Source organism: Hippopotamus amphibius, chromosome 17, assembly GCF_030028045.1.
Source record: "Hippopotamus amphibius kiboko isolate mHipAmp2 chromosome 17, mHipAmp2.hap2, whole genome shotgun sequence".
NCBI lineage: Eukaryota > Metazoa > Chordata > Mammalia > Artiodactyla > Hippopotamidae > Hippopotamus > Hippopotamus amphibius.
In genome coordinates this window covers 868,851-893,131 of record NC_080202.1, presented here as the reverse complement: position 1 = coordinate 893,131, position 24,281 = coordinate 868,851, and the positions used below count along the sequence as shown (strand labels likewise).

At 68.0% G+C, this 24,281-nt stretch overlaps 2 protein-coding genes across 13 annotated transcripts in view; one reads left to right on the top strand and one right to left on the bottom strand.

Annotated features, from left to right (window-relative positions):
• The first annotated feature begins 751 nt into the window (after nucleotides 1–751).
• SREBF1 (sterol regulatory element binding transcription factor 1) lies at nucleotides 752–18,262 on the top strand. 7 transcript variants are annotated; one of them, XM_057714588.1, is made up of 20 exons: nucleotides 752–1,010; nucleotides 8,722–8,784; nucleotides 10,073–10,504; nucleotides 10,823–11,010; nucleotides 11,096–11,233; nucleotides 11,312–11,533; nucleotides 12,176–12,290; nucleotides 12,454–12,674; nucleotides 12,885–13,086; nucleotides 13,207–13,385; nucleotides 13,634–13,895; nucleotides 13,976–14,142; nucleotides 14,295–14,463; nucleotides 14,946–15,054; nucleotides 15,314–15,423; nucleotides 15,540–15,672; nucleotides 15,828–15,993; nucleotides 16,422–16,622; nucleotides 16,727–16,838; nucleotides 17,107–18,262. In XM_057714588.1, exons 1-20 carry the CDS (start codon nucleotides 887–889, stop codon nucleotides 17,340–17,342), a joined length of 3,549 nt encoding a protein of 1,182 aa, XP_057570571.1. In that variant the 5' UTR covers nucleotides 752–886; the 3' UTR covers nucleotides 17,343–18,262. The 7 variants fall into 7 exon arrangements, 6 of the variants coding, with proteins under 6 accessions (XP_057570571.1, XP_057570567.1, XP_057570566.1 ...); XM_057714584.1 differs by lacking the exon at nucleotides 8,722–8,784 and having other exon boundaries at nucleotides 752–977; nucleotides 10,883–11,010; XM_057714583.1 differs by lacking the exon at nucleotides 8,722–8,784 and having other exon boundaries at nucleotides 752–977.
• A 1,089-nt stretch (nucleotides 18,263–19,351) lies between these two features.
• Nucleotides 19,352–24,281, bottom strand: part of RAI1 (retinoic acid induced 1) — a 99,659-nt gene continuing 94,729 nt past the window's right edge. For all 6 annotated transcript variants that reach the window (XM_057714578.1, XM_057714579.1, XM_057714580.1 and 3 more), the window contains 3 exons: nucleotides 22,890–22,983; nucleotides 19,833–19,882; nucleotides 19,352–19,705 (listed from right to left, as the gene is read on the bottom strand). In XM_057714578.1, coding sequence (XP_057570561.1) covers nucleotides 19,691–19,705; nucleotides 19,833–19,882; nucleotides 22,890–22,983 — 159 coding nt within the window. In that variant the 3' untranslated portion in view covers nucleotides 19,352–19,690. The remainder of the gene's footprint in view (nucleotides 19,706–19,832; nucleotides 19,883–22,889; nucleotides 22,984–24,281) is intronic.

The window sequence follows — 24,281 nt, the reverse complement described above, 5'->3', positions numbered from 1 at the left end:
AAGGTGGCCCAGGCCTAAAGCTCAGTGTGCCCCTTCCCCATCCCAGCTGCTCCTAGGGACAGACACCGAGATGGGGGTCAGAGAGCCTTGGGGCCCAGCCCTCTTGCTGTCCGAGGTGGCTGTGTGACCTTGTGCAGATTAGCTCCTGAACGCGGTGGGCCTTCCTGTCCTCCTGGGTGCGGAGGCCAGCCCTTCTGTCATTCCCACAGCTGGATCTAGGAAAAGACCAGATTAAGTCAGGGTGCGAAATTCCAGCCTCTTCCAGGCTCTTCATGGAGGCCCATCTGATGTGGACACTGAAGGGGCAGGCTCGTCTCACAGGCCCGGCCGGCCATGGTCACTACCATTCCGGCCAGCCTGTGCGGAGGCATCATCAAACCAAACCCCGTTACAGCGGAGGAAACGGAGGCACAGAGTGGTGACGTAACTGGCCCGAGGCCGCACAGCAGGTCTTAGGCTTAAAACTTGGACGCACATCTCAGAAGGAGGTTTGCCGGGTCCCCTCCCGCCCCAAGTCCAGAGACCTCTGGGACGGACGCAGCCCCAGGCTTCCACTCCGCCCCCATGCGTGGTGCTCGAGAGGCCGGAGCCTGCACAAGCCCCGCCGCGGGCAGCGCCCGGATCGGGGGCCGGCTGGGCAGGTGTGGGGGCGGAGCCGAGCCGGCCCCGCGCTCTCCAGGTGGGGCGGGGCCGTCCGCCGGGGGCGGGGCTCCCCGCGAGGCCAGGCCCCGCCCCGCCCCGCCCGCCCGCCCCGCAGAGCCGCCGCCGGGGAACCCAGTCTCCGAGCAACTTTTCGCGAGCGCCGGCCCCACCGAGGCCGGGGCGGCACGCGAACGCCCGGGGCGGCGGCGGACCCGGGGGGCCGCCGGGAGGAGACGACTGCGCCATGGACGAGCCCCCGTTCAGCGAAGCGGCCTTGGAGCAGGCGCTGGCCGAGCCGTGCGCGCTGGACGCGGCGCTGCTGACCGACATCGAAGGTGCGTCAGGGCCCCGGGCTCCGCGCGGGCGGGGCGCGCAGGCGCCGCCGGCCTCTGTGTCCCCGGGGGGCGCGGGGCGCGGGCGGCGGGGCGCGGGCGGCGGGCCTCGGGCTGCGGGCCTCGCGCCTCTGGCCGCGCGGAGCCTCCCGCGCCCGCCCGGGCCGCCTGCTCGGGCCGCGCCGGGTCCTGGGAGGCTCGGCGCTGGGCACGTGTGCCTCCGGGCGTCGCGGCCCGCTCCCCGCGGCCAGGGAGTCCTCAGTCCCTGGGCGGCCGCGGCGTGAGCCTCGGACCCGGGCATCGCCGAGGCCCCGCCCCCGCTCCCGCCTTGACGTCGGCGGGAGGTTACTCTCGGTCATTCCCTCCGGCCCGAGAGTTCAGCGCGGCGAGGAGCTCCTGCGCACGCGCGCGGGCGTCCTCCCGCCCCTGCTCCCCGGGGTCCGGTTCTCCCGGCTTGCGCCGGGCATCGGTTCGTCAGACATTTATTGAGCATGTGCTGAATGGCAGGCCCCGTCCTAGACACCAGGGGTTCGCAGACAGACCTGGGCTCCCGTTTTCTTGGAAGCACAAAATTCGCCAAGGAAACCCACAAGCGGATATTGAGTCACACTTTGTGGTAGAGCCGGAGCAGGGCGACAGCTGCGGGTAGAGCGGTGGCGGGAGACCTGAGAGTCAGCCCCGGGACCCGCTGGGAAGGATGTCTTCCCCGCAGAGGGCACAGAGAGGAGTTGGAGGTGCACAGGTAAGGCTGGGCAGGTAGGCAGGGAAAGGAGGGAGCAGCTCCCTGACACCTGTGGAAGCACCGCGCTGCTTGTTCTGCGGAGAAGGGACTGGGAGCGTCGCTGCAGCAGGGGCCAGTTAGGAGGCTCTTGCTGTTACTGTGCAGACAGCAAATCCCAGCCCCCGCGAGCTGCCTCCGAGGTTGCCATGCAGCTGGCTGTGTTGCACTTGGTTGATGGGGAAACAGGCCAAGAGCACAGGACCCAAACCTCCCCCAACCTGGGTGGACACATCCGTGGAGCCTGTGGCCACCCTGGGGTTAGCAACACGGGCACATCTGAGCCACCCACTCCTGCCCTACTGCAGCCTTGCAGATGAAACCAGCTGGCAGGGCCCAAGAGTCACCAGGTCCCCTGAGAGGAACACAGGCTGGGAGGAGGGCCAGGCAGGGCTCAAGTCCAGGATGGGGGGCTGGACTGGATCCCAGAGGCAGTGGGGAGTCTTGGGGAGGGCTTGGGGTAGGGCAGTGCCATGCTTGGGTTCTGTGCCAGAAGTTCCCTTTGGCTGTTGGGGTGGAGATCAGAACAGGAGTAGAGGAGACTGACTGAGCACTTCCTGTACGCCAGGCACTGTGCTGACCACCGAGTCCTCCCAACAGCCCCAAACGAAGGGCCTTGAGCACAGAGAGGTTGTGACTTGTCCCAGGTCACACAGCCAGAGCATGGCAGAGCCAGAATTCAAACCCAGGCGGTGGGCTCCAGCACCCATGCTTTTATCCGCTGGGCTCCTAGAAGTGTGTGTGTGGGAGGGGAGCAATAGAGCAGGGGACCCAGGAGGCTGCTCCACGTGGAGGTATGATGGGGGCCTGGCAGTGGGTCGGAGAGGGGTCATAGGTCACACGGCCACGTCCCCATCCCAGCCCAGAGCCTTTGACTCATGAAACTGAGGACTGGCCTTGAGCCCCACCCGGCCCAGGTGTCCGCCTTGGCCAGACTCTGTCACATGGCCAGTTCTTGGGGTGGCACTTTCACCAGGAGTTGCAGGCTCTGTGCTGAAGGCACTGCCCTGGCCACAGTGCACCGTGGCTCCTGGTGACTCCGTCTCCTCCTGCCTCCTTTCCTTGTTCGCGCATTGGGGTCCCTTGTGGCTGTGGGCAGAGGGTGTGGGAGCTGTCCTGCACCAGTGTTGGGGTCGCTGTTCATTCCGTGGCAGAGTCCTCACTTCCCTGCCGTTTGGTTCATCAGGTCTTGCCTGTGTGCTTAGTGCGGAAGAGGCAAGTGGAGATGGTTGCTGGGCGGGCATCTCCCTCGGGCGGGCCTGGCTGAGGGGTGGCCCTGGGGCCCCTGCGCACAGCTCTAGTTGCCTCTGCCTGGGCTCCCCAAGTTCACTCTGTCTCCGCACCCCAGGTGTGTGCCTTCCGGCATCTCACCCGCCCCTCTGCCCAGTGCCTAAATCCACTGCAGGCGCTAGGCCTCCTGGCATCCAGGCCAGCCTGGTGGAGAGGACACACAGGGGCCACCCTGCCCCCTGCCCCAGGCCTCTCCCCACGGTCCCTCGGGCCCAATTCTCTCCCTGCCCGGCCAAGCACAGCCCTCCTTAGAAAGCAAGTTCAGGGTGGCCTGCAGCCCAGCCCCGGCCCTGGCCCCGGCACGCACCTGCTCCGCTCCCTAAGCGCTACGGCTCCCCAGTGCCCCAGGATAAAGGCCCATCGTCTCCGTGTGGTGCTCAAGACCTGGAAGGTGGGCCAAGCCAGCCTCCCATGACCATTCCTGTCCCTCCACGCCCCACCCCTCAGGCCCTCCCCGTGCCCCACACACACTCTGCCCCCCGTGCGGTGCCCCTGCCTCGTCCCCCCACCCTGGGGCCCTAGGGCAGAGCCGGGGAGAGGCCTCTCCCACCAGACATGGCCCCTTCTCCGTCCCTCTTCCTGCCTTTGGCACCCGGCCTGCCGACCCCGGTGGCAGGAAGCAGAAGGCCCCCCTCAGGGTGGCCGTGCACGGCCCTCTAAGCTGCAGTGGCCCCCCTGGAAAGCAGGGGGTGCGGCTGTCGGTGGGCTGCCTTTGAGCCCCTGTGGGTTCCGGCCCTCACGCCTCTGAGGGGCACAGAGAGAAGCGTTCTGGGAGCGGTCCAGGGAGGCAGGCGGGTAGGTGGCCGGGAGCTACCTCTTGCCCGATGGTCACCTCACTGGACACAAACATCCTGAGTGACCTGGTCAGCCCAGGAGGGGTCACTGCCGGGCAGAGGCCTGGGATCTGGACTTTGCCCAGCCGATAAGGGCAGGCCAGGTGGGAATGACTGTGCCGGCCAGAGGTGGTGTCTCTGTCCTTGTGTCTTGCCAGCCACAGGCCCTGTGGACGTGCCCTTTGACCCTGGGACCTGACTGGGGCTGCACTTCTGCACATGTGCTGGGGGAGGGGAGAGCCTCAGAAATGCCGTAGTCACCTCCTCACCCCGTGTACAGACGAGGAGCGGACGCCTCCGTGCCCCCCGCTGCCCCGCTGGTGTGGCAGCCGAGGGGGTGAGGAGCAGCGGGAAGGCCGGGCCAGGAGCCTGCTGAAGAAGCCTGCCCGTTCCCAGCGGCTGAGGAGCGCCAGAGCACAGCAGGGGTTTCTGAGTCTCTGGCCATCGTTGATGGTTTGCTGTACAGAACACCTCAAGGCAGCCTTGGGGATGCAAATGAAAGCACCTTTGAGGTTCCAGCCACCGTTGTGGGGACCAAGGAAAGCAACCAAAAGTAGTTAAAAAGGATAAAACCCAGTGCTGGTGATGCGTGGAGGAAACGGGACACATCGCAGGGGAGGGTGAGGAGGGGTCATCTTTCCAGAGAGCGGCCGGGCAGCTCTGAACCAACACACACGCTGCGGGTTTAAAACAGCTTCAGGGAAACAACCCGAAGGGGGAACTAGGTATCGTTTATGTAAAGGAGCGGGCAGTGCTGTGTAAGCTGGGAGCGCAGCTCAGCAAGAGGGCCGCCCCCCGCGGTGCCGCTGTGCCAGGCTGCGGGCGGGCTCTCAGCTGCTGGGGAAGCAGCCTGTGCCCTGAGCCCACACGCAGGACAGGAGGTGGGAGTGGGTGCCGGCCAGCGCCGTGTCCAGTGGCTGTGCCCAGGGTCACCTGGTCCGTGTAACTGGGAACCGGCGTGTGGAGCAGCACCGACGCGGGAAGAGTGCGAGGAGGTGACGTTGGGGCAGGTTTCTAGAGAGGCGCAGGAGTTTGCAGGTGGACAGAGGACGGTGGGAAGGGCCTTGCTGGCGGAGGGGACAGCCTGGGCGGGCGCCGGGGCGTCTGCTGGCGTGCAGCCTTCTGAAAGCAAACAAGGAGAGCGCGGCTCGCGGGGCTCGGACCAGCGGGGGACCAGCGGGGGCTGGCAGTGCGTGCCCCCGCCCCCGCCCCGGCCCCCTCTGTGCTCGGCCCTGTGCTGAGTGATTGGGGGTCACAGAGCTGGCTCAGGCCTTGGCCCTGCCTGGTTAGGAAGGCCTCCAAGGGGAGGCGGGGCTGAGCCTTGCACCTTCGAACGGCCTCCCCTCCGCGTCCCACTCTGCACACACGTCCTGACCTGGGATGAGTGGTGGCGGCAAGTGGGACAGAGCCAGGCTGGCCTTGGGGCTCACCCCTGGCCCTGGCAGGCTGGCCCGAGGGCTGTGGGCTCGAGGGTTGGCAGGCCTGGGTTTGCGTCCCAGGTTCTCCACTTGGCAGCCGTGGGACCTGGGGCATGTGGCCTCTGTCTGAGTCTCAGTGACCTCGTCCGTCTAGAGGGCTCACACCCAGGTTCCCCGGCCCCGGGCCCGTCCCATTCCAGGAAGAGCCGGCACCCGCTTGCACCCCAGGCAGCCCTGCGCACACAGAGGGCAGCCTGTGCCCCTGTTGCACACACGACCAGCTGAGGACACTCAAACCTGGGCTCCTCGGGAGGCTCCAGGAGGCGCTGGTGGGAGCAGCAGGGTGTCTGGCAGGCCGGGTTCAGCCCCCTCCCCACTGCTGCCCCGTGCCCTCCGTCCAGTGGGTGGAGGTGGAAAGCTGCTGTTTCTGTTTCTTCACAACTGAGCAGGCTTTGTGACCTGCGTGCAAATCCCTTTCCTGCCCATTCCCTGAGAAACGGCGTCCTTGGCTCCAGCTGTTGGCTGTCTCTTTGACCCCTGCCCCCTTGGCCCCTCTGCTCCAGCCACACCGGCCTCCTCCCTGTCTTGACATCACACCCAGCTTGCTCCTACCTCAGGGTCTTTGCATTTGCTGTTCCATCTGCCCAGGACATCCTTCCTCCCTCCTGGCCCACTCCCTCACTTCACTCAGGCCTCTACTCAGCGGTTACCTCCTCAGAGAGGCCCGCCCTGACTGCTGCCTCTTTTTCTTCATGTGCTCGCCACCAGCTGCACCCCCATTCCTCCCTCTGTTTGCAGGCCGTTGGTCTCCCTCACTGGAACAGAAGCTCCATGAGGGAAGTGTTCGTGCTGTGTTCCTGCACCCCAGCACCTGGCACAGGCCCGACACACAGTAAACACTTAGGAAGGGGCAGTAGATATCGTTGGAGAAACAGATCTGGGTTTTGTGGACTAGGCCATGTGGGAGGGGTGGTGAGCCCCCTGTCCCAGGAGGCATGCAAGCAGAGTTTGTTTGGGGTACAAGGCCTTGTGCAGGTTGGATGGGCCGTAGGCTCCTGTGATGGTCAGAGCTGGGCTCCTGCAGGTTGGTGGTGTGGGGCCCTCCAGGATTTCCACCATGGTCTCACAGAATAAACAGGCCGGAGAATAAAGGGCTGCCCCACATCTGCCTTCAGAGGGAGGCTGGAACGCCAAACCAGGGAGGGAGGGAGGGAGGGAGGGGGTTTCAGGTTTCCTGTTGGGTCCCGATAGGATCAGGGTAGGAGGAAGGAGCAGAGAAGGAGTCAGGCCTGGGGAGGGCCAGGTGGGCCCACGGAGGCCAAGCCTGAGCCTCATGTCCCTCCCGTGCAGGAGCCACGCGGGCCTCGAGTCTTCCCTGGTGCGGGAAGCCGAGTGCTCAGCCCACCCGAGGAGGGGCCGCGCTCGCGGCAGGAGCCCCAGCCAGCCCTTCAGACCCGCTGGAGGGGAGCGTCCTGAGGCTGTGCACCCTGGGGACCTCTCTTGCCTCCTAGCATCCGCTACTCCAAGGCCGGGGTGAAGGCTCAGAGAAGGAGCGTGACCTGCCTGGGACTGCACAGCAAGTGAGGGGTGGAGGGAAGGTCTGCTCACAGGCTTCGCCCTGGCACCCAGCTTCTGCAGAAATCGGTGGGCAGACCCGGCTCCGGGAGAGAATGCGGGGGCCTGGTCAGTCGTGAGTCCAGGGGGTGGGGACCCCTCCACGTGCCACCAGGTGCTGGTTTCTTGCTGCATCTTCATTAGACTGTGTCCCCCGGGGCCAGCCCTCTCAGGAGCCTTTCCTGACCCCTGCCACCCTCAGTCTGGATGGGACAGGGCAGGGCACAGACGTGAGAAATGGGAAACAAGAGGCCCCAGAGAGCGTGGAGGAGGGCGGAGGGTGGTCAGGAGCGGGGCAGGCTTGACACCTCGGGGCGGTGGGCCCTGCCCTGCCAAGTCTCAGGCCAGTGTCTGCTGGAACTGAGGCCTGGAATTGAGGCCTCGGTGTCTTCCAGTCTCAAGGTACTCAGGTGAGGGAGGAGCCTTTCCAACAGGAGTGTCTTGTGTTTTGGGGGTGAGGGAGGCTGTGAGCACCCCCCGGCTGAGGAGAGAGGGAAGTGAGGGTGCTAGAGAATTCCGTTGCCCTTGGCATCCCCTGCAAGGCCGTGGAAAGACCCGGACAGGGGCTTCCTAGGTGGCGCAGTGGTTAAGTATCCGCCTGCCAATGCAGGGGACACAGGTTCGATCCCTGCTCCAGGAAGATCCCACATGCCACGGAGCAACTAAGCCCGTGTGCCAAAAAAAAAAAAAAGAAAGACCCGGATAAAGGAGGATGGGTGTCGGGGGGGAGGGGCCCGTTTCCTTGGCTGGTCTCCAGGAGAGGGAGAGCCTTCAGGGCCGGGGGTCTCCAGCCCCCCAACACCCTCTGAGGGTGCAGGAGACAAGGAGAGGGTCTCGGATGGGCCCGGCCACAGTGGGAGGCTGGCCTGAGCTTGGGGTCTGCTCGGCCACAAAAGCCAGAGCTGGCAACCTGGGCTGCTGGCCAGGCTCTGTTCACCTGTGCGTGTGGAACTCTGAGCTTCTTACACAGAAGGGGAGCTAGGGTCGGGTACCCCTCCAAAGACCCCCAGAGCCTGTCCCCCTAGGACTTGCTCACCTTCTGTCCCAGGGATTGCGCTGCCTGTTGCACTTCTCGGCCCTGCAGTGAATAGGTGAGCCAGGCTTCACTCGAGAGTGCTGGTCGGGGCGAGGGGAGACCTTCGCCGACCCCCGCCCCCGACCCAGAACCCTCTGCAGAGGGGTGCCTGTGTGGGGCGTCCGCTCTGGTTCCGTTATCACCGGCTGTGCCTTTTGGGGTCGCGGTTTCCCTTCGTCACTCAGACGCTTGCTCCGTGTCCCGGCAGGGACCTGTGGTCGGGGGTCCCTGCGGTGGAGTGCGGTTTACTTTTCCCATCGAGGCCAGGAAGACGTGCTCATCCCCTTTCCGGGAAGCGAACCGAGCTGAGCGCGGTCGAGACCGGCTCCCGGTCTCAGCGAGCCAGAGATTTAGCTGCGGAGTCGGGGCGCCCCTGGCCGGCCCCCGGCCCCACGCCCGCTCCGCCGCGCGCTCGGGGGCCGTGGGAGCCGCGGGACGTGACCGCTAGTAACCCCTGCCGACGTCGGCGCCGAGCGGGTTACGGGCCGGCGTCCGCGAGTAACCCCGGCCCCGTCCGGCGCCGCGGGGCGCAACCGGAGCCGCGCGCCGTGGGGGCGGGGCGGGGCCCCAGGGGGCGGGGCGCGGCCGCTGATTGGCCACGCGCGCTCACCCCATGCCCGCCCGCGCCCCCCCCGGTGGGCGGGGCCCAGGGGCGGGGCCGGCGGGCGCTCGGGGTCTGCGGCTTTAAAGCGCGGCCGGGCCGGCCCGTCAAGTCCGCCCGCGGAGACCGGCTGGCCAGCCGCGGGGACGCCCCGAGGGGCGGCGGGCGCGGGCCGCGGAGCCATGGACTGCACGTTTGAAGGTACTTTTTGGAGGTCCCCACCCCTTTATTACAGAGCTCCCGTCTGCGCAGGGGGTCCCCGTCCCCGGCGCCCTCCGGGCAGGTGTACCGGCTCCGGCTCTCTCGGGTTGTCCGAGCCCTCCCCAGCCTCAGCGGTCACCCCCACCGCCGGGAGGGAGAGCGTGGCTCTCCCACAGCCTCTGCTCTGCAGGGAGGAGGGCCGGGTGCCCTGTCTCCTGGGGCTCCTGCTTTGGGGGGCATCTTGGGCTTGCCAGACAGTGGGAGCCCTGGGTTCAGCCAGCTTTTTTTTCTGGGCCTCAGTTTCCCTATCTGTCAAAGGGGCTCATGAAGCCTGGGGTGAGGGGGGAGTCCTGCAGGTGAAAGCACTGCATGCCCCATGACCTGCAGAAACCTGGAGGGTCCTCCAAGTGTTTCTGTCTGAGGACCCAGGAGGGCTGAGCCTGGCACCCTGTCGCGCTCCCCTGGAGGCCGTGGGGAGGCCCCCTGCAGTCACTTTCCTGCCTGGCACCTGTCAGCAGGAGGGACTCAGGCGACATCGAGCTCCTCCTCCACGCCACAAAGGGTTTCATCTGTCTTGTGCAGATGAGGAGACCAAGGGCCAGTGAGAGGAGGCTCTGGCTGGAAGCCCAAGCTGGGGACCTGGGGGACACCTGGGGCCTCCAGGATCCTGCAGAGCACTTTGACCCAGTGGGTGGCTCCCCCAGTGGGTTAGAGGGCCCTAGGCTGACCCAACCGGGCTGCTGGTCGCCAGCTGGGGGAGAGGGCCTGTGGCCAGGCTGGGGCCGCGACAGGCAGTGTGTCCAGTCTGTACAAGGAGGAAAGAGGACAGGCGGCGTTTGCTTTTGTCGGGGGGAAACCAAAGCCTGAATGGCCGGTCCTGAGGCTGCTTGGCTGCAGACAGGGTCTGGGCTTGCGCCCAGAACACGCAGGGGCACACGGGTTGGCACACACGTGGCCAGAGGCTGGCTCTGCCCCAAGCCTCTGTCTGTTCCACAGAGGAGCTCTGAAGCCGGCCCGCGTGGGCCCGGGCCTCAGTTCTGCCTTCGCCTCAGTGGGGGCAGCTCAGTGGGCCTCAGGGGCGCAGGCCGCATCCCGTCCCCTGTTGCAAGGCTGTTTGATGCCCCGGTCAGAGCGGCAGACGTCACAGGTGTCTGTGGGCGCGGGCGCCTGGGGCTGGCTTTCTCGTTCTGGGGCATTGCTCCCACAGGTACACTGTGTGGGCAGGGGGTGTGCACATCCGTGACACCTGCCCCACTGTCGCTCAGCCCGCTTCTCCTCCTCCCCGCAGACATGCTTCAGCTCATCAACAACCAGGACAGCGACTTCCCGGGCCTGTTCGACCCGCCATATGCAGGGGGCGGAACAGGGGGCACAGACCCCACCAGCCCCGATGCCAGCTCCCCAGGCAGCCTGTCCCCACCTCCTTCCACGATGGGCTCCCCACTTGAAGGCTTCCTGGGGGGGACCAAGGCAACGCCTCCACCCTTGTCCCCTCCCCAGCCTGCACCCACCCCCCTGAAGATATACCCATCTGTGCCGGCCTTCTCCCCGGGGCCTGGTGTCAAGGAGGAGCCAGCGCCCCCGACCATCCTGCAGGCCCCCACCCCCCAGCCCCTGCCGGGGGCTCTCCTTCCCCAGAGCCTTCCGGTCCCGGCCCCGCCGCCGTTCAGCTCTGCCCCTGTGTTGGGCTATCCCAGCCCTCCTGGAGGCTTCTCCGCAGGTAAGGGGATGTGTGGAGCGAGGGGACCCCAGGAGCACAGGGAGAAGGGTCTGCTGTGGTCTCAGTAGTAGAACGTGTGGGCTTTAGAAGTCGGGTCCCTGCTGCCGGAGGCGCCCCCGTCGCTCGCCGTGCTGAGGCTCCTGTTAGGGGAACGCTGCCCTTCCGCACGTGAGAGCTGCAGGCAGGGGCTGTCCAGATAGGGGCCTGAGGCCACAGGGGTGCTGGCTCATCCAAAGCCACACGGCCACGAGGAGCGGAGGGGCGGGTTGGACGTGGCTGAGGGCGGCCCGTGTCTGCAGCGCCAGCCTCTGTCTGCAGGGACCTCTCCGGGGAGCACCCCGCAGTCACTGCCTGGCCTGCCTCTGGCTTCCCTGCCAGGGGTCCCGCCTGTCTCCTTGCACAACCAGGCCCCGAGTGTGGTCCCCCAGCAGCTGCTGACGGCCACAGCCGCCCCCACGGCAGCCCCTGGAACAACCGCTGTGACCTCACAGATCCAGCAGGTCCCGGTGAGGGGGGTGCGGCTCGCCGCAAGGAGGTGGCGGCCCTGGGCCCAGACCCACAGCCCACCGCTTAGCCCCCTCCCACCCTTAGGTCCTTTTGCAGCCCCACTTCATCAAGGCAGATTCGCTGCTCTTGACGACCGTGAAGACAGACGTGGGAGCCTCCGTGAAGGCGGCGGGCATCCACTCCCTGGCCCCTGGCACGGCTGTGCAGGCCGCGTCCTTGCAGGTGGGCGGCTCGGGCAGGGCGGGGGCCGTGGGTTTGCACGCGTGTGTGTCCACCTGCTAACTGTGCCTGGCCCCGCAGACCCTGGTGAGTGGCGGAACCATCCTGGCGACTGTGCCGCTGGTAGTGGACACAGACAAGCTGCCCATCAACCGGCTGGCAGCCGGGGGCAAGGCCCCGGGCTCGGCCCAGAGCCGCGGTGAGAAGCGTACGGCCCACAATGCAATCGAGAAACGCTACCGCTCTTCCATCAACGACAAGATCGTCGAGCTCAAGGACCTGGTGGTGGGCACAGAGGCCAAGGTGCGGGCAGAGGCCGCGCTGGGGCGGCCCTGGGGAAGCAGGCACCTGGGAGGACGAGGAGGATGGGGCTGAGCCGGACAGACAGGCCTGGGGCCCCAGACCCCTCGGGCCTGGCAGCCCTGCCCCGCTGAGCTTCGTGGAGGCCCTGTGCGGCCTGGGCTCTTCTGGGTGCTGGCAGCTCAGCAGGGAACAGACAGGCAGAAGTCCTGCTGTTGAGCAGCTGACGTCCTAGCGTGTGGTGCCCACCAACAGGACGGTCCGTGTTAGGGTACGCCAGGTGGCATGCGTGCTGTGCCGGAAAGAAAACGGAGAGGAAGAGGGATGATGGGAGTCGCAGGTCTGAATCGGGTAGTGGGGGGAAGCCTCCCAAAGGTGAGGCGATGTGTGAGCAGAGAGCTGGAGGAGGTGAGGGGGCGAGGCGTGAAGGTGGAACGAAGGTAACAGCAGGTAGCCAGATGCTGTTGTGTGCATTTTATTTGGGAGGTAGGTTCTCCTGGGGGAGGAACATTCCAGGTAGAAGGAACAGCAGGTGCAAAGGTCCTGAGGCAACTGTGTTGCAAAGCAGCCCCGCCCCCCTCGCTTAGGTGCCCGCTTGTCTGGCCTGACTGGCCATCTGTGTCATCTCCCTCCTACCCCCTGCAGCTGAATAAGTCTGCTGTCTTGCGTAAGGCCATCGACTACATCCGCTTCCTTCAGCAGAGCAACCAGAAGCTCAAGCAGGAGAACCTGAGTCTGCGCACTGCTGCCCACAAAAGCAGTGAGTCCTGGCCCCCTCCATCTTGGTTTCATTTTAAACTCTGACTCTGCGAGGGCCCTTTATCCTCTCTTCGGCCTTCCCCTGGCCCTCAGCCCCGCCAGGCGCTAAGCTCCGATTTGGGGTGTGTCGCTCTCTCCCAGCCCTGCTCCTCTCTGGCCCACAGAATCTCTGAAGGACCTGGTGTCGGCCTGTGGCAGTGGGAGCAGCACAGACGTGCCCATGGAGGGCGTGAAGCCGGAGGCGGTGGACACCCTGAGCCCACCACCCTCAGACGCCGGCTCACCCTCCCAGAGCAGCCCCTTGTCCCTTGGCAGCAGGGGCAGTAGCAGTGGTGGCAGTGGCAGTGACTCGGAGCCTGACAGCCCCGTCTTTGAGGACAGCCAGGTCGGGCCCCACAGTGCGGCCCCCTCCCTGTCATCCAGGACGTCCTGGGACTGGTTCAGGCCCCTCGCCCACCCCACCTCCCGTCTTATAGACAAAGAGCCACGCGGGGTACCACGGGGAGGCTGGGGGCAGAGCCGGTCCCTCCCGTCCCTGAGCCGAGCTCTCTGGGCCACGCCCGCCCTGTTCTCACCGCCCTGCCTACCCCACCAGGCGAAGCCGGAGCAGCCGCCGCGCCCGCACAGCCGGGGCATGCTGGACCGCTCCCGCCTGGCCCTGTGCGCGCTCGTCTTCCTCTGTCTCTCCTGCAACCCCTTGGCCTCCCTGCTGGGCAGCCGGGGCCCTGCAGGCCCCCCTGAGGCCACCAGCGTCTACCGCGGCCCTAGGCGCAGCATGCTAGGTGCCGAGGGCAGAGGTAGGACAGGCCGGCCCGGGCAGCGCGCGGGGGGGCTGCCGCGGACGCAGGTCCCAGGCCTGCGGGCTGGGGGCTCTGCGCTGCCCGGGAGCCGCGCCCCCAGCCTCCCTCTGCCCCCAGATGGCCTCGGCTGGGCCCCGTGGCTGCTGCCGCCGCTGGCCTGGCTGCTGAACGGGCTGCTGGTGCTGTTCTCCTTGGCGCTTCTCTTTGTCTACGGAGAGCCAGTCACGCGGCCCCACTCAGGCCCCGCCGTGCACTTCTGGAGGCATCGCAAGCAGGCCGACCTGGACCTGGCCCGCGTGAGTGGCCAGACCCCGGGCGTGTGGGCGCAGGCAGGGCGGGGACCCGAGCAGCGCCTGGGACGGTGCTGGGCGCCACGCGTCTCCCCCTCAGACCCCCACCGACCCCCGGGGGCCCAGCCGGCGCTGCTGGGGATGGCGGGGTCACAGCAGGGAGCCCAAGGTGGAGGGCTCCCCAGGGCTGGAGGGGCGGCACGCGCGGGGGTGCTCCGACCCCACCCTTCTCACCTGGAAAACTCTCGCTCCAGGGCGACTTCGCCCAGGCCGCCCAGCAGCTGTGGTGGGCCTTGCGGGCCCTCGGCCGGCCGCTGCCCACCTCGCACCTGGATCTGGCCTGCAGCCTGCTCTGGAGCCTCACCCGCCACCTGCTGCAGCGGCTCTGGGTGGGCCGCTGGCTGGCGGGCCGGGCGGGCGGCCTGCGGAGGGACGGGGCCCTGCAGGCGGACGTCCATGCCAGCGCCCGCGACGCGGCCCTCGTCTACCACAAGCTGCACCAGCTTCACACCATGGGTACGGTGGGCGAGGGCTGGGCCCGAGGGGGTCCCGCCGCCTCTGTGCCACGCTCGGCCTCACGCCCTCCCATCTTGCAGGGAAGTACGCGGGGGGGCACCTCGCAGCCGCCAACCTGGCGCTGAGCGCCCTGAACCTGGCCGAGTGCGCAGGGGACGCCGTGTCTGCGGCCACGCTGGCTGAGATCTACGTGGCCACTGCGCTCAGGGTCAAGACCAGTCTTCCCCGGGCTTTGCATTTTTTGACAGTGAGTAGGTGGTGGTCTGGGGGGACAGGGCTGAGGGCTCCCTGGGTGAAGGGCTGCACGGGAGAGGCAGCTGGTTGTGGGGTGGGCTCCGGGCCCACTGGGGTCTCAGCCCAGGGTCCGGTGTGATGGCCCACCCCTCCCCTCCCCCACAGCGCTTCTTCCTGAGCAGTGCCCGCCAGGCCTGCCTGGCGCAGAGCGGCTCAGTGCCTCTTGCCATGCAGTGGCTCTGCCACCCTGTGGGCCATCGTTTCTTCGTGGACGGGGACTGGGCCGTGGGCAGCGCGCTGCGAGACAGCCTGTACAGTGTGGCCGGGAACCCAGGTGCCCTCTCCCCACCCCGCGCCTGTCCCCGTGCCTGGCCTCATCCTCCACCCGTTCCCCTTCCTCATCCTCGTCCCTGGCTGGTCCCTGTCCCCTGCGTCTCTGCTGTCTCCACCCACCCTGGGCTGAAAAGCCCCACCATCTGTTGTTGCCACAGGGGCTGCAGGGACAGGGAGGCCGGCCTGGCTCTGTCTCAGTTGGGGCTTTTCAGAGGAAACAGGAAGACCGGGATTTGGGGGCAGGTGGTTGGTTCGGGAGGGGCTCCCAGTCGACACCCCTGTGCCCTGAGGAGGTGAGGGAAGGGCGCGGGTCCAAGGTAGGTCATCCTGTCCAGGGGCAGGCAGAGTATTTTTCCACCGACAGTCATCTTTCTCAGAGCCAGGCCCACCTGTGCCCAGCAAAGAGCCCTCGGTGCGGGGAGGTGCCTGTGCACCGAAGGTGGGGCCCTTCCCGCCGCCCCACTCGCCCGCTCCTCCCCACAGTGGACCCCCTGGCCCACGTGACCCAGCTGTTCCGCGAACACCTCTTGGAGCGAGCCTTGAATTGCGTGGCGCAGCCCAGCCCCAGCCCTGGGTCAGCCGATGGGGACAGGTGAGTGTCCCTGTGCGCCTCAGCAGGCCAGCCTCCCCCCCCGCTCCCCGAGAAGCCTGGGAAAGGCACGGTCCAGGGACCTGTGTAGGTGGCCAGAGCTGGGCCGCAGTGGCCTCAGTTTCCCCACCAGCCCACCAGGAGGGGACAGCTGCACTTTGAGGAGCCAGGACGCCAGGCTGTGCCGTAGGGAGAGGTGAGGAGGGCTGTCCTTTTCAGGACTCCTGTCACCTGCCCGACAGCCAGTCCTCTCCTGCCGCAGGGAATTCTCAGATGCCCTCGGGTACCTGCAGCTGCTGAACAGCTGTTCCGACGTGGCCGGGGCTCCTGCCTGCAGCTTCTCCATCGGCTGCAGCATGGCCGCCACCACCGGTGAGCCCCCAGGCCTCCCGGCCCCGAGCCGCCCTGGGCCCCCGCGCCGTCGCAGCTCAGCCTCGGGTGCGGCGTGGCCGAGTTTCAGGGACCCCTCCGCCCCCCGCTTCCTGCAGGCACAGACCCGGTGGCCAAGTGGTGGGCCTCGCTGACGGCCGTGGTGACCCACTGGCTTCGGCGGGACGAGGAGGCGGCGGAGCGGCTGTACCCGCTGGTGGAGCACCTGCCCCGCGCCCTGCAGGAGTCCGAGTGAGCCCAGGCTGCGTACGCGTGCCCTCCACCCCCAGCTTTGTGGTTGGGGTCCCGCCATGTCTTTCCCACGAAGCCAGAACCAGGGCAGGGGGAGCTCAGCAAGGTCCCGAGGCCTCGTCTGACCATCAACACCTCTGCCTCGGCCCCCACAGGAGACCCCTACCCAGGGCGGCTCTGCACTCCTTCAAGGCTGCCCGGGCCCTGCTGGGCCGTGGGAAGGCGGAGTCCGGCCCAGCCAGCCTGGCCCTGTGTGAGAAGGCCAGCGGGTACCTGCAGGACAGCCTGGCCACCACACCAGCCGGCAGCGCCATTGACAAGGTGAGGGCTGGGGCCAGGGCCCTGGCAGGTCCCGGGGGCCTCAGCCTTTCTGCTCACTGGCCCGTCCCCCTTGAGCTGCAGAAGACTGCAGGGTCAGCCCAGCAGCACGGGACTGGGGCAGCCGGCCTTGCTTTCTGGCTAAGGCTTGGTTCTAGGGGAGAGTGGCTGGCCTCTCTGGCCTCAGTGTCCCCCCCAGGAGGAGGGGCGGGGTGAGCCGTGCGGCAGGGCCCTCCTTGGAGGCTGCCCCGGAGGCAGGTGGGGGCGCGGGGGCCTGGAGAGCGGGCGGCCCCGCGGTGCATTGCACGTGAGGCGGGTGCAGGGCCTCGGCCGTGCAGCCCCGAGCAGGCCCCCGGCACCACGGCCCCCACCCCTCCCTCCCAGAGCCGGAGCCCCCTGACCCCTGCCCTGCCCTGCCCACCCCCCCCCAGGCCATGCAGCTGCTCCTGTGTGACCTGCTCCTTGTGGCACGCACCAGCCTGTGGCAGCGGCAGAAGCCACCGGTGCCCGCCCAGGCCTCGCAGGGCCCGGGCGGTGGGGCCCAGGCCTCTGCCCTCGAGCTGCGTGGCTTCCAGAGGGACCTGAGTGGCCTGCGGCGTCTGGCGCAGAGCTTCCGGCCTGCCATGCGGAGGGTGAGTGCCCGCCCACGGGGCCCGGGCTGGCAGTGGGGACCGACGTGCGGTGTCGGGAGGGCGCGGAGGCCTGGCCTGAACCCCTCCCGGGCCCTCCTGCCCAGGTGTTCCTACACGAAGCCACCGCCCGACTGATGGCAGGGGCCAGCCCAGCGCGGACGCACCAGCTCCTGGACCGCAGCCTCCGGAGGAGGGCCGGGCCCTGCGGCAAAGCAGGTGAGAGGGCGGGCTGGCCGGGCGGGAAGGGCTGCGGCCAGGGGAGGGCCGCGGAGGGAGGCTGTGTGAGACGCGCAGGGCCCGAGGGGACTTGCGGTAGCCCCGGGGGGAGGCCTGACCTCAGACTGCCGCACGGCTGTGCTTCGTGGAGCACGCGGTCCGCGCCGCGAGGGCCGGCGCGGGAGGGGCGGGGCGCCAGGGCGGGGCCGAGCGCGGCCCTGCCCCCGGCGCGGCCCCGCCCCTGACGCGCCCCTGTGCGCGTGCGCAGGCGCGGCGGCGGAGCTGGAGCTGGAGCCGCGGCCCAGCCGGCGGGAGCGGGCCGAGGCGCTGCTGCTGGCGTCCTGCTACCTGCCGCCCGGCTTCCTGTCGGCGCCCGGGCAGCGCGTGGGCATGCTGGCCGAGGCGGCACGCACGCTCGAGAAGCTCGGCGACCGCCGGCTGCTGCACGACTGCCAGCAGATGCTCATGCGCCTGGGCGGCGGGACCACCGTGACCTCCAGCTAGGCCCCCGCGGGCGGCCCCGCGCCAGCGCCCCGTCTCCGTCTCCACGGCCGAGGGCGGCGCCGGAGACCCGGGGCCCAGGGCTCGCCCGCGGACTGCGCGGCCCCGGGGGCGCCGGAGACCCTCTGCACGGGCGCCCTTGGCCGCAGGGCCCCCGCGCGGTGCCGGCCCCCGGTGGCCGGCCGGGGGGGGGGGGGGGGGCCTGGCCGCCGCCGGGCCGCCCGCTTCGCGCGGGACCCGTCCTCGGTTTTCCCTCGGTCCAGAGGGGCCGGGCGTGCGTCCCAGCGAGCCCTGCCCCCGGCGCCTCCCTCGCACAGGGGAGACCTGTGCATCAGGGTGCGCCAGCCTCCTGGCCTCTGAGGCTCAAGTGTTAACTTTGCCTTTTGCAAACTTTATTTTCATAGGTTGAGTTTTGTACAGAGAATAAAAAATGAACTTATTTATAATCTGGATGTCGCTCCTTTGGGGGGGGGGCGTGCTGACCAGAGGGGATCCTTTGGGCTGTCCGTCCCCCCAGCACCCAGGCAAAGGCTTCCCGTCCCCACCTGCCCGTCGGTGTTTGGGGAGGCCCGGCTTTATTCCCTCCAGCTGACCTGGGTCCCGCTCACCACTGGGCGGCACGTTTGGGCTCAATCATCTCCTAACCCTTAGAGCCCTTATGGTCTTAGCGGTTCCTTCTTGCCTCCCCTCCCAGCTTCTAGGCGCTTCAGGTCCCAGGATGACAGGGGAGGACAGCTCCATGTCTTTAAGGATCTGTCATGACAGCAGGAGCCACAGCCTGGGTCTCACCTGCCTGAGCCCTGTCCCCTGGACGGCTATCCCCTCGCCTGGGGTTAAGCAGGTGTGGCTCAGCACCAGGGGCGTCTTTCCCGTCCCTGCAGGAACGTCCCCAGAGCCCTCCCCTCCACCCCAACCCCTCCCCCAAAGCTTGGCCCTCGCCCAGCGGCATCTGCTCAGAATCCACGGCTGCAGAATTCCAAAACAATCGTTGTATCTTTATTGACTTTTTTTTTTCTGAATGCAATGACTGTTTTTTTTTGTTTGTTTTACTCTTAAGGAAAATAAACATCTTTTAGAAACAGCTCGATACACACAATCTTCAGTGTGAAGCAATATACTAATAAGAACACTAGTCGTCTTAACATTTACAGTCTTCATATATATTATATATATGTATATGTATACATATATATACACTATATAACGAGGCCGGATATAATACACACGTTCACCATTTTACAGTCATATGTACAGGAAGTTGCTAGGGCGGCCCCGGGCTGGGGCTGCGTCAGGCCTATCGAAGCGTGGACAGAGCTGAGGACACGGACGGACAGGCGGACGAACTGGCGGGCACTGGCCCGGGCGGTGGTGGCTGCGTGGGGAAGGAGGCAGCGCCGGAGCCCCCTTCCCGGCAAGGGCCCCGTGCTGAGGGGCGCACGACGCACGGCGGCGACACACGGTTCGAGAAGCGAGCATGTTCCCAACATATATACATTCTATGTGACATATATATAGAGGGGCACACAGGCGTGTACATGGATCTAGCGCTGTCTCCGTTCCCGTGCGAGTGGCGCTGCGGCCCCCCGGAGACGGTGGTCTGGTCGTGCAGAGGGTCGGTCACGCGTCCGCCGGGGGTGCGCTCTGGGCGCCACTCTGCCTTCCGCGCTCCCAGGCTGGGCTCCAGGGATGGGGCGGCGGGGGCCGCTGCGGCCCACGCCCGGGGAGCCGGCGTCCCCTGGGCACGGGCCCCAGACCCCGGCCCTCCCAACCCGCACGAAGGTTTTGGCCGAGGCTGCGCGGGAAGGGCGCACGGCCTGCGGCCCCTCCTGCGCCGCACAGGCTTCGGCTCCGCCTGCCGCCGGCCTCGGTCCAGGAGAGATGCCCTGGAGGGGGGCCGGCCGCGGCCTCTTCGGACCCCACCCCACCCCCAGGGTGCCCAGCTGCGTGCCACTGCCGACCCACGTGGAATGTGTGCCACGTCGTCCTGGAACTTCCACGGGAGACGCGTGTCCCCAGCCTAACGGCTTCCCACCCCCGCCGGGGCCTGGGTGTTCCAAGGCGCCTGGCCGCTCCGCGGGCTCCCGCTCTCCAGGCCTGGCCGGGGGATGCGGGCGGGAAAGCCCTGCGCCGTCCGGTTCCGCAAGCAGACGAACCCGGAACCTGTTTGCTTCCCAACCGGGGGCCACTGGCTTCCGCCCGAGGCGGCCAGATCCAGGATCCGGGGTCCGGATCAGGGATCGGCTCCGGGCCCGAGCCGGAAGCAGCGCAAAGGCCCAGGGGCTGCGCCGGCGGCTCCTCTCCTCGGCGGCGGCGGCGGGCGGGCTCCGGCGGCTCCTCCGGCCGGGGGTGCATTACAACGGCAGCCTCTGCGGGAGAGACGCGCGGCGCGTTGCGGACGGCGGGGCGGGTGCCCAGGGGTCACCTCCTCCGGCCCCGCCCCTCGGCCCCGCCCCCCGCCCCCGCCTGCTGCCTAGGGGGCCCGCGGTCACCCACCTTATGTTTGGGGCATTTCAAAGAAAAGTTCTCTTCGATGAATATGCAACCTGTGAGCAAAGAGAAGTTCGAGCGGTCAGGACGGGTCGTGTCCGGCCGGGAGGGGGGCCCCGCCCCCGGAGCCCGCGGCTGCGGGGTCTTTTCAGAGTAAGTCAGACTGCGCTTGAGATGCGTCCGCCCCCAGCCCCGCTGGCCCGCCTGCCCCTCCCCGGCCCCCACTGCGCTCAGCTGGGCCACAGCGGTCAGTCCCCCTGGCCGCCCGGCGCAGCGCCGAGGAGGCCTTGACGCCCAGTGGGTGTGTTGACCTGCTGGGAGCAGGGCCGCGGGGGCTCCAGAGCTGGGGGCTCAGGCGGCTCCGGCTTTCCCCTTCCCTACGCTCAGGTCACCTGGACACCATCCTGGGTCGCGCTCTGCACGCGTACTGGGCTGCACCCTGGGCCCGCTGCACACACGGGGCCCCCGCCCTGCAGGCTCCACAGCCAAGGGCTGGGGGCTCCGGAAGCGAAGGGGAGGGGGTGACGCTGCCAGAGGCGTCATGTTCAGCCCCCCCCCCAGCAGCCACGCTGGACGTGGGGAGGAAGGGCCGGCCACCCATCCCCAGCCCCTCTCCTGCTGTCTGCACCAGGGGGGCCAGGGCCAGCTGACAACGTGGCCTGGGGCCTGGGGCCGGCTCTGCCAGCTGCCTGGCAAGGGGCGCAGGGTCCATGGGCCTGGGCAGCTCTGGTGCCCCACAGTCCGAGAGCCCCAAGGACCACGCTTCCAGACCCAGGTCAGACAGGTGCCAGGAGCTGACCAGGGGCCGGGTGCCAGGGGCTCCTGCTTGCCCGGCTCCCTCCCTGCCAGCCCCACCCCTGCTGCCTGGAGCTGGGTCCCCCTCCCCCCTAGTCCTCCCACCTTCTCCGGCTGCTGCAGCCCCTCTGCGCCCCTCTGGGCTCTCCCAGACCCTCCATCCCTTAGGCAGACGCCTCAAGTTCGACCCCAAAGGCAGCCACACATGCAGGGATCCACCACCGGGGCCCCACGCAGCCTCATGCTGTGCCGTGTGGCCAGCAGCCCCTGCGCGAAGGAGAGAGGGTCCTGTCCACCTGGGCCCGCTGGTGGGGGAGGCCACACAGAGCAGAGAGGAGCCAGGCTGGCTGGGGCCCTAGCTCGTCTGCGTCCACGAGCCTCAGCTGAGCTGCAGGCTGACCATCGCCACCTGGGTGAGCTCAGCCAGGCGTGAGGCAGGGCCCGTCGGCCCCCACGCACCCGGGGAGGCGTGAGGGCAGCTGGGCCTGGGAGGGCTGGTGGCTAACACGCTAGCAGCACAGCTTGCCCCGCCGCAGGCCTGCTCCCCAGCCTGGGGACACTGGCCGCCTCCCTCTCCCCGCTTCTTCCAGTGGGGCTCCTGCTGCCTGTGCTGGGGAAGCCTCTGCGGCCCAGGCTCCCTCCGCACCCGCAGCCGCTGCTCAGGCTGCAGGGCTCCGTCACAGCGCTGCTCAGGCCGGCGTCTCATCTGCTCCCCGCGGCTCTACAGAGATCCCTGCTAGGTGAGGCGTCCCTCGAGGACATCACTGGAAACAGCTTGTATCACTCCGAGCCTGGTGTGTATGTCCCACCACAGCCAGCTGCTGCCCACCTCCCTTGACATTGGAGGACTGGCTCCAACATCACCTCCTCCTATAAGTCCTCCTGGATTCCCTTCCAAGTCAGGATGGATCTCTCCTTTGGAGACACACAGTGTCTCCTCCTTGTCTGGTCTCCGTAACTTTAGGCAAGAGCCACAGCTTTCCTGTCTGTCACTCAGATGTGATCCCCCAGGAGGCTGGGAAGCTGAGAAGGACAGAGCACAGGATGGGGAGCCAGGCAGACAGCGAGTCACCCCTGTCCTGGTCCTGGTCCTGCGGCGCCGTGGCCGTGGGCGAGGCAGCCTGACACGCGGGGCCTGGCGCGGGGCTGGCCGACGGCAGGTGTGAACCTATTCGCCGTGGGAGGAGGGCTGCGGCCGTGGCAGCTGTTCTGGGAGTCAGGCCCTGTGTCTGGTGACGTGGCCACATGAGAATCCGGTTCCCACGCTCCCAGGGTGGGGGGCGGAGCCAGAGCGCGCCCCCGGGTCCTGCTGCAGCGGGCGCCCTCCCTGAGGTGCTGGCGCCTCCCCTCACCAAGGAGCCGCCCCGCTCAGTCCCGCGTGTGCTCCTGGGGCGACGCTGGCATTCAGGTGGGAAGAGGGGTCCCCGGGCGGTGGGAGCGGGGAGGGTGCTGCCGGGAGATGTCTCTGCTCTGTGGTCGTGCGACAGGGTGGTGACAACCTTGCGCTCTTCCAGGGCAGCAGGGGGCGGGGGGCGGGCCCCCCACAAGGACGGGGCTGCCCTTTCTGCAGAAAGGAGAGACGACTCCACTGTCCTTTACAGATGGAGACCCGCGTTCAGAGACCTCGGTGGATGTGCCCAGTCCGCACATGAAGCCCACCCCCGGGGTCGGGGCGCCGGGCTCTCTGGCCCGGGCCAGCAGTGTGCTGCCTGCCTGGTGACAGCAGGTGCTCACTAAAGGCCAGAGAATCAAACGAGCGAGAGTGGGGCGGACGGGACAGGTGCAGGGAGCCGGGTGCTGCCTCCGGGCCGCCTGCCCTGCTTAAACCTTCCGCAGCTGTTCCCCGTGGCCAGCGGGAGCCTGTTTTGAATCTTCCGTCCTTCCGTCTCACTCGGCTTTTGTGACTGAACTCTCTCTCCCCTTTTTCTCCAACTCAGTGAACTCCTATTCAGCCTTCCAAGGCCCAGCCCGGTAGCCCTGCGGTTTGAGGCCTGAGACCCTCCCCGCCTCTAGGCGGCCCTGGCAGCGGCAGCTCACATACACTTTCCACCTTGTCGTTTGCGCTTCTGGGCCCTCCTCCAGCAGGGGGCTGGGGACTGACGCGTCTCCTTCTCACCAGCATTGCCCCGCGTGGGGCCCGGCCGAGGGAGACACGAGAAGATAAAGAACGGCTGGGGCAGGAGAAGAGGGAAGCCGAGGGGTCACGTGGGGCCAGCGTGAGCAGCGGTGCCCGTGCCCCGACCGCCTGTGCCCTCGGCCGGCTCTTACCCGCGTCGCTGGCGCACGGGTAGTGGTAGGTGTGCACGCATCCTCTGTGGCAGCACCCGATGGTGGCCCCGGCTTCCTGGCAGCTGGAACAAGTCTGGAGAGGAGAGAGCGAAGACGGGTGAGTCTGCAGCCGAGGGGCCCGCCCGGCCCCCACCCCTTCCCCCCCAAGGGCCCCGGAAGGCAGCTGGAGGGAGGCCCAGGAGAGACGTCTGCAGGCTGGTCCCGTGGCGGCCGCGCGCTGGCGTCGTGGGCGGGGGAGCCCTCGGGGATGGGCACGGGGGCCTGGGCGGCCCCAGCGCGGCCACTGTGCTCCGAGTGAGCTCAGCTGACCAGCTCAGCGCCTCCCGCCTCTTCTGTACGTCAGGGACGGCGCCCGCATCACGGGACAGTTGCAGAGATTAAAGGTGCAACTCCGCGTGCCCGGCGGATGACAAGAACTACAAGGCCCGTCACCACCTGGCCGTGCCCTCGCCTGCCGGCCCCGCCCCACAGCCTCTAGGTGGGCACGTCCGTGGGGCCCCCGCTGCAGGTGGAGGTGACAAGCTTCATTTCCTACCCTTTCCGGTGGCAGAGCAAGCACTGAACCCAGTCAGATGCGCCCCGCCCCCGCCCAGGACCCAGGGGGAGGTCCCACGGCCACTGCCTGCACACGGGGCTCACGGGAGCCCTGGGCCAGCCAGCAGCGCGGCTGCGCCACGCTGGGGTCAAACACGCGGTCTGAGTGTGGGGGCTGCCCCGGGTCGGGCCGAGCGGCCTGCAGGGGACGTGCCAGGACAGGGGGGCGGTGCCAGGAGGACCCTTAGAAGAGCGAAACAGACCCTGAGGCCTGGGGAGGGCCAGCGGGCACCCGGACCCCGCGGCCTCCCTGTGCGGCAGGGGAGTGGGGGGGGGGGGGGCAGGCGCCAGCCCAGAGGCTGAGCCGCGAAACCAGTAGCCGCAGTTCCCGGCACGCCGGGCGCACGTGGAGGCCGCCTCGCAGGATGCCCCGAGGGCACCGGGGTCAGCATGAGTCTTATCCGGGGGAGGCGTGAGAGCTCAGGGAAGCCGAGCCGCTTGCCTGAGGGCACACCGCTCAGAGGTGCTGGGCAGGGCTTTGGGCGCAGCAATGCCGCTGGAGCACAGGCTGGTGGCCCCGGGGCTGCACCACGCAGGGCTCCTTCCCAGGCCTGGGACTGAGGGGAACGCCTCCCCCCGCGGGTGGGAGAGGCCAGGGATGGGTCTCCTCCCACCCTTCCTGGGCCTGCGAGGGCCCCTCTGGGACCGAGAGGGGTGGGGCTGCCAGGTGGGGGCTGGGGCGGGAACACCGGGGGCCCCCCCGTTGCCTCTGGTCAAGGAGGAGCCTCCCAGGGTTCCGGGGCCCACGGTCGCCTCTTCCTGGCCCACAAAGGGCTG